General features: G+C 46.9%; 1 protein-coding gene across 1 annotated transcript in view; it reads right to left on the bottom strand.

Annotated features, from left to right (window-relative positions):
* XRCC5 (X-ray repair cross complementing 5) overlaps window positions 1–18,817 on the bottom strand; it is a 490,394-nt gene that overhangs the window by 221,968 nt on the left and 249,609 nt on the right. The window contains exon 14 of the mRNA XM_069227051.1: window positions 2,915–3,111. Within this exon, the coding sequence (XP_069083152.1) occupies window positions 2,915–3,111 (197 nt within the window). The remainder of the gene's footprint in view (window positions 1–2,914; window positions 3,112–18,817) is intronic.

Below are 18,817 nucleotides of genomic sequence, written 5' to 3'. Positions count from 1 at the left end.
ACCGAGATCATTGCTTATCAGGAGCTGGCCTCCTGCAGGGCTCCTACTGGAACCAGTATGGAGAAGAGCACAGACCTGCAGGCCCCGAAGAGTGGGGATGTTGGAGCTGTGAGCTGTCTGTCCTTCAGAATCTTAACTTGGAATGCCTGCCTGAGGAGCAGACGCTTTCCCAATCCCGATCACTGCTGAGCCTCCCTACCGGCCCTACTGAACCCTGTAGCTCTCCAATGAGCAGCGACCAGCAGTACCAGTTTTTGACTCGAGCTCCCTAACCCAGCAATAGGGATCTTGACATACTCCCATGTTTTGGCCTTCAGTCACCTAAAAACATACCTATGAGCGCAATGATGCTCTGGGCCACCTATGGGCACAGGACTATATTAACTATGATAATCTACAGTCAAAGAAATGGGTACAAACCCCTGTTTCAAAAACTTTGATATACTTTGCAAATCGTACACACATTAGTAAAACCCTATCAGGAATCATGCCACTACAGACTTTAAATGAACGTCGGTTCAGCTTGTGTTACATCTCCAAAGTCTGTCAGTCGCCTACCGACACGTTCGCAGAAGAGTATTGCTTCAGGCTTATCTGTACTCCTCCACTGTAATACTGGCCTCCTGACTGTCCACCACAGGTGAAGGTAAGGACTGTGCAGAGATTAGTCAATGCTTTAGGATGCCAGGCCCTCACAGGAACACAGTGTCATTCATTTAACAGACATCAACTTCTGTCGCTCCTAGGTAGGTTACTTTCTAGTAACAATGATGGCAGGTCGTACCTTTTGAACTACACCATCAATGTAACTGCACTTTTATCCGGGGTTAACAATAAAGACATTGATCTCTAATACATAATAATAAAATAATATTATACCTAAAAGAACACCAACTTTCCTATGGGAACAGCCTTCACACCACCTCCTATATATTGGGCTCCGACCAGTGCCTACCGCCACCACTGAAAAGCAGAGGACAATAGAGGGCCCTACCAATTGCAGATCTAGTGTTTAGAATCATGCAGCACTGCTAGTGCCAAGAAAGCTATGCATTTGGTTACACCTTTGAACCTACCCAGTATTGCCTACAGACAGGGTCGAGAGAAAAGGCATGACATTGGCAGCTACCAATGAGATCTGGAACAGGACTTTGGGAAACACCTGTATCACTGTAAATAAAGTGCAGTAAATACCTCTGAGTAGGGTAAACTGTAACCAGCAGTAAATAGGGGGAACCTGTTCTGAGATCTAGGTTAAAAAACATTACTGAGTACTCGCAACCCCTACTGATTTTAGCAAGGTGAGAAACAATGAAAAAGTGGACCTAAGCAATGCAGGAAGTCATGTAATGGTGACAACAGCACCTCCGGTTGCACCACTATTTGGACTTGGAAATATGGCGGCATGACTCACAGCAGGGAGCACTGCCGAGGTAGCCACAGTCTTCTGGGGTTACGGGCCAAAGGCCCAGATATTTCAGCGGACGCTACCCAGAAGTATGCATCCTTTTCTCAGACTATTCATATTAAAGGACAATGGCTCACCGACCCAGGGAATCAAAGGGCGGCATCACCATCTGTGATCTTAAAGTTTGTTGAATATGAGAGAGATCTACGGAGTGAAAGATCCTAAGCCAAAGGATCTAAAAGTAACAAATGTACCAGTGGCCCACCACGTCAGTGATGAGTGAAGTCATGAAAAGGCATCCTTTCAATTGACTGAGAAATTACCTCATCGAATTGGAAATGGTGGATGTCATTCTGAGTATTTCTCAGCCCGACTATGTGCAACATTTTAGAGCGGAGACTTAACTGAGGGTAGAAAACTTGGTGAACAGGACACTGCCACTGCTAGGCCATCCAAAGGACCAAGGAGTTGCAAGCCCTTAAACGGGGGAAAGCTGCTGAGAAGCAAGACTCCCTAGTGTTTAACCTTGAGCGTCTTCCCAAACTGCAAGAGATGCCTGCCAGGGGGAGGACTAGCCAACAAGGAATCTGCTAACCGCAGGAATGGTTACAATTCAATACCCAGGTGGAGTGTGAAGAAGAAATGTCTGGACGCCCTAACGTCATCTGAGAAGATGTGCTCCTTTATAAGAAGCCCTTGACTCGTGAATCCAAAGTCAGCAAACATAATTTTCCCACTACTGCACATGGTTTCTCAGATGACTGACGCATTAGGAGGCCCTGTGGGCATACTAACAATAGATTCAGGTGAGCCAGACATGTTCAGCCTACCAGTCAACTTGGAAGCTAGGAAGTAAAACACAGCCTCCCCCTTCTAGCACAGTCAGTGATGGTGGCACCGTTGGATCACAGAGGAACGAACACTACTCCATCCTTAGACAGACGGAATACCTTGAGAACAGATTATTGGTTGAAACGAACCATGCCCATTGCCAAGGCATGGGTTCCACTGCCCTCAATACACGCAAATATTGTGCTCATTAGGACGGACAACAAAAAAGTTCAACCTGCCCAGGTTCAGGTGATCAGGTAACCTTCTTAATCTTCAAAACCAAAAGACATGGAAGACTCTCTCTACAATCTACAGGGATGTTTAATTGCTTTCCATAAACTCTGTGTAGATCGTGAAACACTGTACCTAATCCACAATGTATGGATGGCACTCCACATAAGTACCACTGAATTAAATACATGCATTATCTGAAGGTAGACTATACCAGACCTTGCAGCTCTACGTTAGCTGTACAAATTGTAATTGTCAAGCCTTTCTAGCAAATGGAACCCTTGACACTACATTCTTGAGCTTTACCCAGACTGGCAGCAGCAGGTTTCTTCCTGCCACAAATGGGTGGGTACTAAAAAAGAGCTGTTCCTGGGAAAATGTCACATTTCTGCACATGTAAGATCTTATGCTTTCCCCAAACCATACCCAAATAGCACTACTTACGCGTCTTTGAAGATATCCTGCCCCGTCTTCAGATCTTTTTTCTTCACTGCCTCTTGCAGCGGAAATCGCGATTTGACTTTCGCCAGAGGAGCCTGGCACTGCGCCGTCACTTCCTCAGGTTTGTCCAACATGTATGTGATATGGTCGTCAATTGGTGGGATCGGTTCATCAGGATTAAAGGCTTTGTGTTGCAAGCACTGTCGAAGAAGAAATCCCAAAACACAAAGTAAATTAAAGTCTCAAACACATTCCTCTTGTAACAAAGACAGGACTGAAGTCTCATTACCACCAATTCATGTCGCTAAGGAATGGTGGCCCACATTTGTTTTGACAACGCACTTCATTTATCTATTGGCTGCAAATCGAGCATCAGCATATTAGAAAACAAAATTGCTAAATCAGGTGTGTAGTACTTAACACAGATTACCAAATGTCTTATATTACAAGAAATGTACAAGAAAGATAGTTTACTAAGATAGTCACTTTTGTCCCAGCAGTTGCGGTGCTGCCCTGAAATGCGCCAATGATAAGTAACATAGATGCAACTTCACAACATTTATTGTTCAAATAAAAAAAAACATATAGCATCACTGACTGGTGTTGGGGTCTTATCTTGCCTTTCTTAACCGGTGGGGCCAAACGTCAAGGGCTAAAAGTGCATTAGAAGATTCCACCCACTGAGGCTACAATATTCTGAAAAACTCCACTGTCTTCTTTTCCAACATCACTCAGTTTAGTAGAGTATACACAACTGACGCTCAACGTTTACATACTGCTGAGATGAAGCCATGTAAAATGGTAATGTGTCTGGATCCATTTAATACACAGCGGGGCGAAAGGAATTTGATATTGGACTAATCACCAGCCGATTGTTTGGGGGAATCAGTTTTAGCACGAGCTGACTATTCGACCAAGCACCATCTAATACAATCGTTTGGGACAGACACATGTATGGCGTTTACAAATAATAAATGTGTATGTGTGTCTCACTACTCTATTTAAACACACTTATTGCACCACTAAAAGTAGGTTCTTCACAGAGCCACTCCATGAAACGTTAACATATCTGTGGGGACTCTGACCTCCAGAGACCAACACAACCAAAACAATATGTTTGGTATATTGTACCCATTATCCATCACAGACTAGATCTTAAGTCCCTTGCTACTAGACTTCAACATCGTACCGGACTCCAGTCTGAGAACAGATCACCAGCTCTTGGACGAATCAATGGCCCTCAGTACGGTGCATCCATCTGGTGTCCAGCTGGTGTCCCTATGTCTAAGTCCAGAGGTCTCCCTCTACCTGTAGCAAATTGCATTCAGATACTGTTTGGGTCACTCCCAAAGGAAGATCAAAAACACTTAGTTGGTTCTGATCAATTTGCACATTTGGCGGTGGAGAATTGGGACGTTCTGGTGTGAAACTCTGCCCTGTTACTGGGACAGCAGATGAACCTGAAGCGGCAGCTGGAGTGGAGGGCATATTATCAGTCACGGGTTCAGAATTCTGTACCCTCCAAGGCCAGTTTGGAGCTATCATCATGAGCTATGCGCCGTACCATCTGACTTACTTCAGCACCTGCAGAATCAGAGGCCTAGGTGGAAAGGCATACAGGAGACATTTATCACTGTGCTTTGAAGGTTCACATATACATACAATACATACACACATTATATATTTATTGTGGCGCAAAATATGTGGGTAGTACAATCTGTATGCTGAGAAAGAGAATCTTAGAGCATATCAGGGCAATTAAACATAATGATTTATCCTATGCAGTTACTAAACACTTAAAAATACATGGAAACAATAATTGGAAAACGTTAAGGTATTTTGGCTTGGACCATATTCCAGAACATGAAAGAGGTGGTGACAGGATTAGGAAACTAAGGCAACTAGAATCCAGGTACATTAAATTAAGAACTAAGATACCGTTTGGGATCAACAATGATGAGGAACTTTTTGTACATCTTTGATTATTTTGAATATTAAGGATGAGAGCAATGTTGTTTCAATGATTATTAAAATAATGACATTGAAAAGTAATCATATAAAACATAATTTACAGCTATATAAATTGGCCATAATCTAATTAAATGAAAGTACTTACTAATTAAGTTTGAAATAATTGTGTAAAAATGACTTACCATATTTGAGTGGATTGATGAATTATATTTAGAGTATTCTTATCATATTAATGAGATGTTCCTTTCTTGTAAAAAATGTTGATAAATGAAGGGTTAAATGTTTTGAAGTATAAATACTGTTATATTTTGGTTAATGTAGTTATTATGAATAGGCATAAAAAGAATAGTTTTGTGTTTTGGAAGAAACAGTGCACTGCAATATTCATAATGCATTGTAAAAACTCACTAATTTTGTACGTATAAATAGTAACAGAAAGAAAGGACTTTCAAACCGAGAAGAAGACTGTTAAGTCGAAACACGTTGTTCTTTTTGTTTACTGCACTAATAAATCAAGAACATTTTCCTTAACGGAGTGTGCTGCCAGAAGTCTTTGTTTAAAATATTGAGTGAAGGCTCGGCCAGCTTTCGATCATCGCACCAACTGATGAGCGCGTCGCGGTGTGTGGCAGCATTGTTATGAAGAATATATATATATTTATTTATATAAATATATATGACTAAATGCTGGCACTGGTCACTGCAGTGTCAACATTTATGGCTGTCCCTTTTATTTGTTCTGGACATCTGGTCACCCCAGAACATGGCTTTTATAAACACCTGAGAAGCCGATTTAAGGCTGAAAGTTTAGACCATGATCTGAAGTGGTTTGATAAAACTGAGACAGTTCCTATGAGACTGCAGGATTGTACATGAAAGTACGAGTTCTGCAGATCCAGGGACACCATCTAGTCCTTGTGGTCTAAGGTCGGCACAACAGGCACAAGGGTCATCTTGAACTTCCGCTTCTTGAGAAACTTGTTCAGTAATCGGAGGATCAAGATTAGTCTCAAACCTGTGTCCTACTTGGTGTCCAGGACAAAATGGAAGCAGCAGCCATCTTTCATTCCATCTCGGGTCCAAACTCAATAGCCCTTTTGTGATGGCCGATGGCGCCTATCAATTAAGAGATTAACTACTGGTCCGGAAATCAGTTTTGACCAATCCACCATGATCAAGTCAACCACATTCTTGTTAAACGGCAACTGAGGCTCTGAAGAAGACGACCCAGGTTGCAAAATCTGTCCGATGATCAGTCACAGTCTCTTAAGTGGGAAGAGGATGTTCCAGAACTTCTGGTTGACTTCTGATTATAACAAGGAAAGAGGCACTTTCTTCAATTGTCCCCCAAAAGAAGTATTCAAGACAGATACTGGGGAGGTGGCTAGGCCACTGGAAGCAGTCACGGGTCGAGATATACCTCAGCATCAGTGTGCTGAGGTGTCGACAAGCCATCTGCCTCTCCATTATCATCATCACGCTGGGCAGGCAGAGGGTCTTGTATACAACAATAATCCAACCCAAAGATGTCCTCCCTTCTCCAGAAGCATTGCTGCCAGGGTAGAGGGACTGAAGGGTCAGTATACAATTGGTTATGCCTTGGTAATGTTATTGCATAGCATGGGGTGAACTCTTGCTGAAGGTGGATCCGAATCTGGGGCTGGAGACCTAAGAGGCAGCACTAATAGACAACTGACTAGAGTCCAATAACAAATGTGTTGACGCATGGCCCAGAGCAGGCTAACTTTGTCCAGGGTCAGCCGGCAGCAGAAAACCTCACGTCAGTGGAGGTTTGACTGGAGGCCTCACCAGGTCTGTGACACCAGAAGATAGACACGAGAGGGAGCAGGGATAAATTAGAAGATCTGCAGTAAAGTGTCCTCTAAGGCCACAATCTGCTCTGGAATCAACAATGGCCTTTGAAGCTCCATAGGCAGCATTTGATCCAAAGAAGAACACAAAGCCGGCGTTGGGTTTCTGGAACTCACACTCCGTGGGCTCTCCCAACAGTGGGAAGGTCTGGAGGTCGACGTGTCTTGTTTATTCTTCCTATACTTTTTTTAAAACTTTTTTCTTGAGTTTGCTTTACCTCACAAGGGAGATGTGGATTGGGACATTCCCACTCTGATGGCTCTGGGATGCATCAGTAAGCATCAGTCACAGGTCTTGGATCCATATAGGGGGCCAAGATAACAGAGACCGCGGTCATGCAGGTCCATAACCGACATCAGCTTCTGACACATGCAATATTGCTTGAAGCCGGTCATCTTCAGGGTTGAAACTTCTGCACCCTAAAAACAAATTGAGCCGAGAGGGCTTCAGTTGCAACTGAAATTGGTAAGGGTGACGACTGGATGAGTGTCGAAGGGCCCTGTGATGAGGAGCTGATGTTGGTGCATGGGTGTCAGCCATACGTGTGGCTACCTGTCACCATAGTGACAGATCTGAATGGAGCCCTGGTGCAGCCTCCCAGTGCAACTTGACATACAGAAGATATTGCAACAGTTTCTGGGTCAATTCATGCACCTACGGATATTCACAAGATGAGGAATCTGCGATTGGACGAATCCATCAGAAATAAGATCTTTGCTTAATTTGTCACTACCCTGCAATGACGGACAGCAGGTGCTTTGAGCAGAAGTGCACTATGAGTCAGTGTCATGAGATTTTGGATTCTGCATCCTGGCATTCACTATGCTCTTCTTTACTCTACAAAACCTTCTGAACTCTGCCTCAGCTTCTGCTGCTTAACTCCAGCCTGCTTCTCGGTTTCCCTGCAGGCCTGCTCCTTCAAGTCTGCGTAAATAAATTCCTGCTCTTCCGCCTCGGGTATCCTACCAGGCTTCTCCCCCCTTCCACATGCTGTGCAGTTAGCTCCTGCCCCTTCTGTGTTTATGCAGCAGGCTGCTCCCCGTCCTCTGCTCGCCTGGTTGGCTGTCCCATCAGCTCTGCTTACCTACTAGTCTGTCCCACCTCTGCCTTCCTAGTAGCCTGTCCCGTCAGCTCTGCTTCCCTACTAGCCTGTCCCATCAGCTCTGCTTCCCTACTAGCCTGTCCCATCAGCTCTGCTTCCCAACTAGTCTGTCCCACCTCTGCCTCCCTACCAGCCTGTCCCACCTCTGCCTCCCTACCAGCCTGTCCCACCGCTGCCTCCCTACCAGCCTGTCCCACCTCTGCCTTCCTAGTAGCCTGTCCCGTCAGCTCTGCTTCCCTACTAGCCTGTCCCATCAGCTCTGCTTCCCTACTAGCCTGTCCCATCAGCTCTGCTTCCCTACTAGCCTGTCCCATCAGCTCTGCTTACCCACTAGCCTGTCCCACCTCTGCTTACCCACTAGCCTGTCCCACCTCTGCTTACCCACTAGCCTGTCCCACCTTCCGCTCTCCTACTAGCCTGTCCCACCTCTGCTCCCCTACTAGCCTGTCCCACCTCTGCTTACCTACTAGCCTGTCCCACCTCTGCTCACCTACTAGCCTGTCCCACCTCTGCTCCCCTACTAGCCTGTCCCACCTCTGCTCCCCTACTAGCCTGTCCCACCTCTGCTCCCCTACTAGCCTGTCCCACCTCTGCTCCCCTACTAGCCTGTCCCACCTCTGCTTACCTACTAGCCTGTCCCACCTCTGCTTACCTACTAGCCTGTCCCACCTCTGCTCCCCTACTAGCCTGTCCCACCTCTGCTCCCCTACTAGCCTGTCCCACCTCTGCTCCCCTACTAGCCTGTCCCACCTCTGCTTACCTACTAGCCTGTCCCACCTCTGCTTACCTACTAGCCTGTCCCACCTCTGCTTCTCTACTAGCCTGTCCCACCTTCCGCTCTCCTACTAGCCTGTCCCACCTCTGCTCCCCTACTAGCCTGTCCCACCTCTGCTCCCCTACTAGCCTGTCCCACCTCTGCTCCCCTACTAGCCTGTCCCACCTCTGCTCCCCTACTAGCCTGTCCCACCTCCGCTGACCCAGCAGAATACTCCCTTCCCTCTGCTTACCTACTAGCCTGTCCCACCTCTGCTTACCTACTAGCCTGTCCCACCTCCGCTGACCCAGCAGAATACTCCCTTCCCTCTGCTTACCTACTAGCCTGTCCCACCTCTGCTCCCCTACTAGCCTGTCCCACCTCTGCTTCCCTACTAGCCTGTCCCACCTCTGCTCCCCTACTAGCCTGTCCCACCTCTGCTTACCTACTAGCCTGTCCCACCTCTGCTTACCTACTAGCCTGTCCCACCTCTGCTTACCTACTAGCCTGTCCCACCTCTGCTGACCCAGCAGAATACTCCCTTCCCTCTGCTTACCTACTAGCCTGTCCCACCTCTGCTTACCTACTAGCCTGTCCCACCTCTGCTCCCCTACTAGCCTGTCCCACCTCTGCTTACCTACTAGCCTGTCCCACCTCTGCTTACCTACTAGCCTGTCCCACCTCTGCTGACCCAGCAGAATACTCCCTTCCCTCTGCTTACCCAGCAGAATACTCCCTTTCCTCTGCTTCCCTACCAGCCTGTCCCATCTCTGCTTACCTACCAGCCTGTCCCACCTCTGCTTACCCACCAGCCTGTCCCACCTCTGCTTACCCACCAGCCTGTCCCACCTCTGCTTACCCACCAGCCTGTCCCACCTCTGCTTACCCACCAGCCTGTCCCACCTCTGCTTACCCACTAGCCTGTCCCACCTCTGCTTACCCACTAGCCTGTCCCACCTCTGCTTACCCACCAGCCTGTCCCACTTCTGCTTACCTACCAGCCTATCCCACCTCTGCTTACCTACCAGCCTATCCCACCTCTGCTTACCCCCAGCAGAATACTCCCTTTCCTCTGCTTACCTACTAGCCTGTCCCACCTCTGCTTACCTACTAGCTTGTCCCACCTCTGCTTACCTACTAGCTTGTCCCACCTCTGCTTACCTACTAGCTTGTCTCACCTCTGCTTACCCAGCAGAATACTCCCTTTCCTCTACTTACCCACTAGCCTGTCCCACCTCTGCTTACTCACTAACCTGTCCCACCTCTGCTTACCTAGTAGCCTGTCCCACCTCTGCTTACCCACTAGCCTGTCCCACCTCTGCTTACCCACTAGCCTGTCCCACCTCTGCTTACCTACTAGCCTGTCCCACCTCTGCTTACCTACTAGCCTGTCCCACCTCTGCTTACCTACTAGCTTGTCCCACCTCTGCGTCCCTACTAGCATGTCCCACCTCTGCTTCCCTACTAGCTTGTCCCACCTCTGCTTCCCTACTAGCTTGTCCCACCTCTGCTTCCCTACTAGCTTGTCCCACACCTCTGCGTCCCTACTAGCATGTCCCACCTCTGCTTACCCAGCAGAATATCCTCTTTCTGCTGCGTAACTACCAGCCTACTCCCCCCATCACCTTTGCTCACCTAGCACCCCCTAACCGAAACTTACATAGCAGCCTGCTCCCACAAATCTGCTAGTGTAGCAACCTTCTCCAATGACTCTGATTGCCTAGCGACCTACTTAGTCTTTACCCAGCAGCCTGCTCCCCAGTTCTGCTTACCTAGCAGCCTGCTCCCCCATCTTCCAGCAGCCCCTAGCAGCCTGCACCCCATCTTCCAGCAGTCTGCTCCCGCACCTCTGCTTACCTACATAACAGCCTGCTCCCACATCTGTGCTTGCACCCTAAAAGCCTACTCCCCAGCTCTGTTTACCTAGCAGCCTGCACCCCATCTTCCAGCAGTCTGCTCCCGCACCTCTGCTTGCCTACATAACAGCCTGCTCCCACATCTGTGCTTGCACCCTAACAGCCTGCACCCACGCATCTGCTTACCTAGCAGTCTGCTGCCACGCCTATGCGTACATAGCAGCCGACCACAACACGTGCTTATATAGCAGTCTGCGCCCAAGCGTGCCTGCCTAACGGCCTACCCCATACCTGTGCTTACCCAGCAGCTTGCTCCCACGCCTCTGCAGCGCTAGAAACCTCCCCCGCCCCAAGCTTACCCAGCAGCCTGCCCCTTCACCTCCATGTTTGGCAGTCTGGCTGTGTCCGCCTTGTGTACTCAGACTCGGATATAGACAATACATCAATAATACATAGTACTTTGCAAGGTAGTGTCAGTGCTACCTCTTTATGAACCGAAATGTAGTTTATTTACAGCGCGGTGGCTGGCACGGCAATGTGTGATCCTCTGCAGGGACAATAACTGCTAAACGCGAGGTTCCTTGGAGCAGGTGACTGGTTCAGTGCCGTGTGCACGCACAGCCCTTGCTGCAAAGACCCCTGACAGCAAGTCTTCTAGGGTCTTGTCTCCTGGGTGAACGAACTGCTTCAACTACACATTCGGCCTGTGCCAGTGCTCGCACCTAGGGCCAGGCTGGTGCCAGTGGAGGGGCCTCACAGAACGAGAAATGAGGCCCATTCACCGTCCAACCAGAAGTGGTTTCACCGTCACTGGCGCTTTTAGTCAGCAGTACAGGGGTGTGCTTGGCGTTCATCCTCCCAGGGTGTGAGGTGAGGTTCCACCGACGTTCCTTTGCCGGCAAATAACACCTACGTCAGCAGGCAAAGGACTAATTTCTTAAAATGCCAATTAACTAGGCCCTGGGCCTGTCCATCCCCTGGGTTCACATCTTTTGCAGTTTTCGCGTTGTTCGTGTAAATGCAGCATGTCTGCATGGGCGCGCCCCTGGGCTAGCCACACATTCAGGACCCCCCACGCCCCCCATCCACACCAAACAATAACAGGAGTGAGTCACTCCTCCTGCCCGAGTGAATGTCCGCCCCCTCCTCTGCTGTCTGCGGCGCTTTCCTAATTAGTTTCCGAGCCCGAAGAGATGCGCTGATGAGTTCGCCGGGAAAGGCTAATGTGCGCTTTAGTGGGACGTGAGCGGCGTGATGGCTGCGGGCAGTCAGTCAGCGGGAGGGAGTATCAACAGCCAATGAGGAGAGAGCCCCCCCCACGCGCGGCGCTGCGGCGGAGGGTGAACACAGCGCACTGAAGGCGGTGGTGCAAGCGAGGCGCTACTTCGCTGACGCTGTCTCCGGCCGCTGGAAGTAAAGTGCTGACAAAGGAGTGAGTGACTGCTCCAGCAGAGAGCATGCTGATCCACCACTTAGTGTTTTGTTTTTTTTAAAGCCCGGACAGTATTTACTTCAGCTTTTGTTTGAAAGTTAGTCGGGCGCCTCTCAGGCTTATTCTCATGAACTTCAATTCACCAAAATGCTAGGAATAGCGGAAGACATAGGATTTCCCCGGACAGTCTCGGTTTTTAGAGGGCTGTCCCGGGGTCCCGACGCTTCTCCTAATTTTAAATAAATGTACCGGTTTTTGGGACGAAGATCAGATTATCGAGTGAGCCATAAGTTAAAGAGGCATACAAAATATGAAATAATTAAAGTATTTTACCTGTTACTGTCAGGCAACACAGTCACCTGTCTGCTCCGAACAGAGAGAAGGAGTGGGGGTGGGGGGTGGGTGCAGTGTGGGAGGTTGAGTTTTATACGTGTGTGTGTGTACACGCACACATGTTTAAGCACACATTCACAATGCTACGCAAAAAAACAGGACAGGCCAGACATAAGAGTGAGTAAAGTACTTAGTCCTTCTTTTATGTCTGACCTGTCCCGGTTTTTGATCCTCAAAATCCGGTCACCCTATCACATGCCCTTTGACCTTCAATTACATTTACTCTCACACGTGCTTACATAAACGCACATTGACACATTCTGTCACGTAAACACACTCAAACTCACCAGCATGCACTCAACATACATTTAAAACCCTTTGTTTTTGTTACTTACCTCAGCTACAAGGGAGGGCCATAGTCCAGTTAGCTGTACTCAATTTTCTATTACACTAATAGAGAAGAATTAAACATTATTCACTATTAGTGTAATAAAAATGAGACAAAACAGGGAGAAAGGACCCCAACCGATGTCCATTAGGGCGAGCAGCCCCTGTGTTCCTGGCACTGATTTTGCTACCTCTGAGGCCAGGGTCGCAAAGGCAGCGCCAGGGGTCGCAAGGGCAGGGCAGGGGTCGCAGCTACGACCCCTGGCGACCCCTAAGTGACGTCCATGCTCATTCTGTTAAAGATCCCATGTTTCCCGAGGCAGCGAATGGGTTTCCATGAACCACATTCCCATCCTCTGCACAGGTTGCTGCTGGATGAGGGGTGGGCCCAGGGGTCACCAGGACTTGAGATGAGCTGCCAGGATACCAGTTCCAGCAGCGCTCAGATAACAGCTCCTTCCCCTGTGTGCTCGACAGGTCTCAGGATGCTCGGGGGAGGCTGACAACATGTCAAGTATAAAAGCGGCAAGACCTATAGGACAGAAGATGCTCGTTTTACAGGATACAACCCCTGACAGAGCCTCAAAAGAAAATCGAGTCGGGAACTGTTGCAGAATGAACCTGTCTTACACTTTCAAAGAAAACTAAACACAGGGCTATGAATACACCCTCTCCAGGTAGAAATTATTAATTTGGAAACATACTCAAACCTAGACTCCACAAATATATTAATTACCCGTAATTATATGAATGCTATACCACACAGGAAAATATTTCAGGAGTGAGATAAGGAGAATGGTTGATAAAGTTAGATCACGTGTGTATCAGTTGCATGTTAAAGTTAAGTAGCAGGACAAATATATCCAAACGAGGTGGTAGAGGAGGATATATCTATCCATCTATCTATATAGAGATATATATATATGTATGTATGTATACCTATATATAAAGTTTTACTGCATGATTAATAAAATAAAAAAAACTACAATCAGACAAACAGTGAGCGAAGAAACAAGATAAAATCAGTACAGATTCACTATATTGAAACTTAAAAGAAAATGTTATCTAAAACTAAAGCTTACTTAGGCACTTTAGAAAGTGCCGAACAGTGCCAGAAAGTGTACACACAGCTGAAATTGCAGATATGACGGGAAGACTGTAATTCAGCGACACACCTTATATAAGCAGTTAAAATCACTGGATTTATACATTATCAGTATAAAAAACAGTCATTAGTCGACTAAAAAAAGAACTCTGTCAAAAACAAATGTGTCTGTAAAGTGCCAGTCTGCCTGAGCAGAACAGCAGTGACACCAATATGGCGAACGGATAGAAACTGTAAACACAGGCGCGGGATAGGGTTCACAAAGGAAAGCGATGGGGCTGAACAAATAAATCCACAGATTATATTGGGGTTAACATTTTAAAAAACCTTCTTGAGCTGGCATTGTTAAAAGAGAGGAATAGCGCCAATTTCAACCTGCATTCTCAAGTTGCCTCAACATATGTAAAAACTATGAATTCAACCAGTGACATTCAGGATTATATTTTTCGGGCTCAGGGTTGATGTATCGGCCTGTCGACAGGTCCACACATTCAAAAAGTGTACCTACAGGTGAAGCAATCGTCTAACGGGGTCATCCTGGCATGCATCCAGGTAGCGCTCATGAGGGACTGCGCTTCTAGCAATCTTTGACTCATCACATTATGTGACAAGCTAAAGACTGATGTTAATGTTAAGGACTTCATTTACTTAACTTTGGTTACTCCTTAACTGATAGAGACTCTATCTAGCTGCAGATTCCTTACCTTTGCAGTTCCTTTCGGGATCTGGACCATGTCAGAGAGATTTCCCTGATACTGCGCCCACTGGAATATCAAGTCCCACTACAGAGCCCGCATATGCCAAAGGGCATGGGTTACCAGCAGAAAGCAGGAGGCTATGAGACCCAGCAGCCTTACAGTCTGTCTCATCGAAACCAAGGATAGAGGATGAAGCATCGGTATCATAGCCTGAAGATCCTGGACCCGCCATTTGGGAGGATAAGCCAGAACTTGCACATGTCCAGAACAGTTGTGATGAAAAGGAGCAACTGAGAGGGAGTCAGGCATGACTTCAGCACGTTGACAGTGACCCCAGCGAGTGCAGGAAGTTCACCGTAGTCCAGAGATGGGAGGCAACTGCCACGCCAGACCTCCACAGGTGTGCTGCACCCATCACCTTGGTAAACACCAGAGGGGTGCTGGCAAAGCTTGAAGGACTGCACAGCAAACTGAAAATGTGGGTGGCCTACCGTGAACCGCAGGTAATGTCTGTGGACGGACAGCACAGGAATGTGAAAATATACATCTTGCAAGTGCAGCACTACCATCCAGTGTCCCAGATCCAGGGCAGACAGAACTTGAGCAAGCATGATCATTATGAATTTCTCCTGCTTGAGGAAGAGATTTAAAAAGCACAGGTCTAGTATAGGACAAAGGCCTCCGTCATTCTTGGGCACCAGAAAGTAGAGGGAATACCTCCCTTGGCCAAGAGAACCAACACTTCCTGGTGACGTAAGTAAAGACGATTATCAGCCAACCGTTCCCAAGTGGGTGGCATGGGTGGAGGGGCAGCCACAAAGAGGATGGAGTAGTCCCCTTTTACAATCTGTAGTACCCAACAGTCTGATGTTACCGACCTCCAGTGGAGCAGGTGAAGGCATATCCCCCCACTTGATGCCCAAGATGGTAGGAGGCCAAACTAAAGGGGCTTGGAAGCTATGGCTGTCAGGGGAATGGTGGTCTGACTCGACCTCTGGCTACCTGTCCAACATGGTCTGCGGGAACTGCGTCCTCGGCCATGAAAAGGTGTGAAGTTTGCTGGCCGTGATGGCTGGGAGAGTACTAACGAGGTTGTTCCATGGCCACAAAAGGGGTGAAAGGTGGACTGCAGGTGGCGAGGAGCCATAGAGAGGCCCAAGGACCTGGCCATTTCCCTGGAGTCCTAAAAGCGCTCTAGCTATGAGTATGCCTTCTCTCTGAAGAGACAGGAGCCCTCAAAGGGCATGTCCATAAGCGATGCTTGGAAAACCAGTAGTCCTCAGCCAGGCGTGGTGCTGAGGGGCCATCGATGAAGAAATCACTCCGCCCAGCAAATCTGTCATGTCCAGGTCACAATGAATGGCGAATTTTGCTGCATCTCTCCTGTCAGCAATAGCCTGAGACAGTATGGATCGGGCCTCATCCGAGACCATTGGAAGCACTTGCAGAACCAAGTTCCAGATTGTTTGGGGGTGAGAGGCATGGGGTGTTGACTGACTGTAGTGCTAGACTGGAGGAGTGGAAGGCAACATGTTATTTCTGGAAGTGGATGCCTGGACAACCAGGCTCTCTGGGGTGGGGTGCAGGGCGAGGAAACTGGGATCTCCTGGAGCAGGATGGTGGCAGTGGGCAATCGTCCTGTGCACAAGAGCCACTGTGCCGGGCTTGGACCAAACCCTGAGGAGGACACTGGTGAGGGCTTCGTTAAAAGGGAGCAAGGGTTCGGAGGGGGCAGTCCCTGGCTGAAGCACGTTCGTCAAGAAGTTAGGCTTGTCTGCCACTCAGTGTGGCTAAAGGTCCAAGACCTCAGCTGCCCTATGCAGCACCTTAGCAAAAGAGGCTCCCTCCTCTGTAGCCATCGCAGGAAGGGGAGACCAAGGCCATGCCAGGTGAGGTGTCTAACCCACTGGCATCTGCCAGACCCTCATACCAGGTGTCCTCTGTCTCATCCAATGTGTGGTGATATTCATCAGGGTCGCCATACCCCTCCCATTCCACCCCTGTACCGTTCAAGACAAAAGCCCCTGGCTCTGACCCAAAAAGCATGGCTCGACGACGCCAGTCCTACTCCATGTCAGAGTTGAGGATGATGAGGATGGCCCAGGCACCATAGACGTGAGAGTCTGTCACAGACATTTGTCTGTGACAGGCATCACATGGGTTGAAAACAGCTTGTTTCTTGAGGGACACCGTTGTCACACTAGAAGAAAGGATTTTTCTCAAAAAGTGTTCAACAAACTATCAAGCTCTTCACAGATCTGCGCTATCTGGCACGGAAAGGAAAGAGCTGACGTCAATGTGGTGAGGTGGTGCCTATATCGGTACTACATATGTCACTTCCAGCGCCGACTATGCTGATGTGGAACCGAACAACAGCACCTCCTGGCCCACAGGGGTACTGCTTAAAATTTCTGGATCCAGTCAGACACCTGGGAATATTTCTAAGGTAAGGAACCTAAGGCTAGACGTCTCTATCAGATTGAACTGTACCAATATTCCAAAATATATTGCAGTAGCTAGGGAAGCCTTTTTTGTAATTCTGAAGTGAGATGGAAACAAAGATTTTAATAGTATCAAAACAAATAGGAATACTTCACTAGGTGATTTGCAAGGGATAAATATTTGTTGAAACCCGATTTCCACACATCATCATTTGTACGCTACACAGTTTTATTAGTAAAACTGTATGTGAGAGGGAAAGTCTGAATATTTAAATGCAAAATATCTGTCTATGAATCACAGTAAATAAGTATAAAATACACTGTTCCAAAAAAGGCTGCCAACCTAGGAGACCAGTGGTCTCAGGAGCGAGAGCCCTCAAACATCACAATGGATGACTAGCATCATCATCGGGAATTGCTCCTCATAATTGGGAGACTGTACACTGGACCATATAATCTCCCGGTCCCTCCCCCCCTTTTTTGGTTTAGACTTATGAATCACAGTACTCTACCACATCATGCTTTAGTAATATATTGATTAAAAGTGAGAGTTTTTAAATATGAACTGAGAAACATTCCTCCCCTGCCTTGATGACAATGCTATTAGTAAACTGAGACAAGTCAGGGTTCACGTGTACCCTATATGAGGGCTAGACTTCTTTACACTTGGAGCAAAAGTTTCGTCTATTAAATCAAACAGAGTGCTTTTTGCACAGAAGACATGCTGAACCCACATATTTGAAGGTGCTCTCATATCTGATAATTAAGAAAAAGGAAACCTTTTGCTTAGGATCACCTAATTTGAAACAAGTTTATGGGTGAAGCACATTCCAGTCAGGTTGAGTAGATTATTCAAGTCACTAGACCTGCAGGTATTGTAAAATGTTTGATTTTTCATGGCATGAATACATTATTACTGTTACACAGCTATGTAATTTTATTACTATAGGCAACAAAAGATGTCAAAACTCAAATGTAGTAAGGAAATTATACACATCTCACAAACTGTAATAAGGAAATTAGAGGCAGGTTTTAACACTGGGATTATAGGAGTCCAAGTATTTTTACTGTCTTAATTTTTGTGTTGTAACCTTCCGATAAAAAATTGTTATGGCAAGTTTCAGAGGGATCTTTCAAGTGGGAGGGCAAAAAAGTGAATTTTCTCATTTTAACTCCCATGAGGATTATTGCTGCTTGATACAAAATGACACTAAACTTGGCATGTAATGTGAATTTCACTCAAGGAAGCGCTTTTGCTTGGTTTGGTGTGAATTTGGCCACTATATTTAATGAAATTGGTGTTTAAAAACCCTTCTACTCTGGGCATAAAAAGGTTACATTTCTTAGATAAGTTAACGGGAGGAAATGTTATTTTTGATATGCTTATAACTTTAATTTAGCTCCCTGTTGAATCTGCAAAAAAAAACCAGTATACTAAGCATATTTAAATCACTTTTTATATTTTTAAACTTGTGCAGATTTGTCAAGGGGCATAATTAAGAGGCGATTATAATAGTGTTAATTTGCTGACATCATTTGACAAATCTATACAAAATGAGACCTTCAGAAATGTTAGCCTTCAGCACATACAGCAAGATCCATCCCGGGGGTCAAAGTTCAAAGGAGGGACTAAAACATTTTCATGTGTCAATAACTTTAGTGCACTGCATAGAGTTTGGCTTTAACTTTTCTCCATTTGTCAGATCCGCCTGACATTTAAGAATCTTGCAGTGAGCTTAACTTGTTAACAGCCTGTCAATAACATGTTGATTTATTGACCAGTTCTAAAGTAATTAGCATATGAACACTTTTTTGACCCACCCCGCTTAACTGTTCCTCTCCTGGATGGATTTGCATGAAATTCAAGTCCTTTAACTTTGGAACCTTTATAGCAAGTTTCTTGCAGCTCTGTCAGGCAGAGACAAAGGGGGAGAGTGGGCCACCAAAAGTGACAT

The sequence above is a fragment of the Pleurodeles waltl genome, chromosome 3_2 (assembly GCF_031143425.1).
Source record: "Pleurodeles waltl isolate 20211129_DDA chromosome 3_2, aPleWal1.hap1.20221129, whole genome shotgun sequence".
Lineage (NCBI taxonomy): Eukaryota > Metazoa > Chordata > Amphibia > Caudata > Salamandridae > Pleurodeles > Pleurodeles waltl.
The sequence above is the reverse complement of the archived record's forward strand: the minus strand, read 5'-3'. Positions and strand labels throughout refer to the sequence as shown.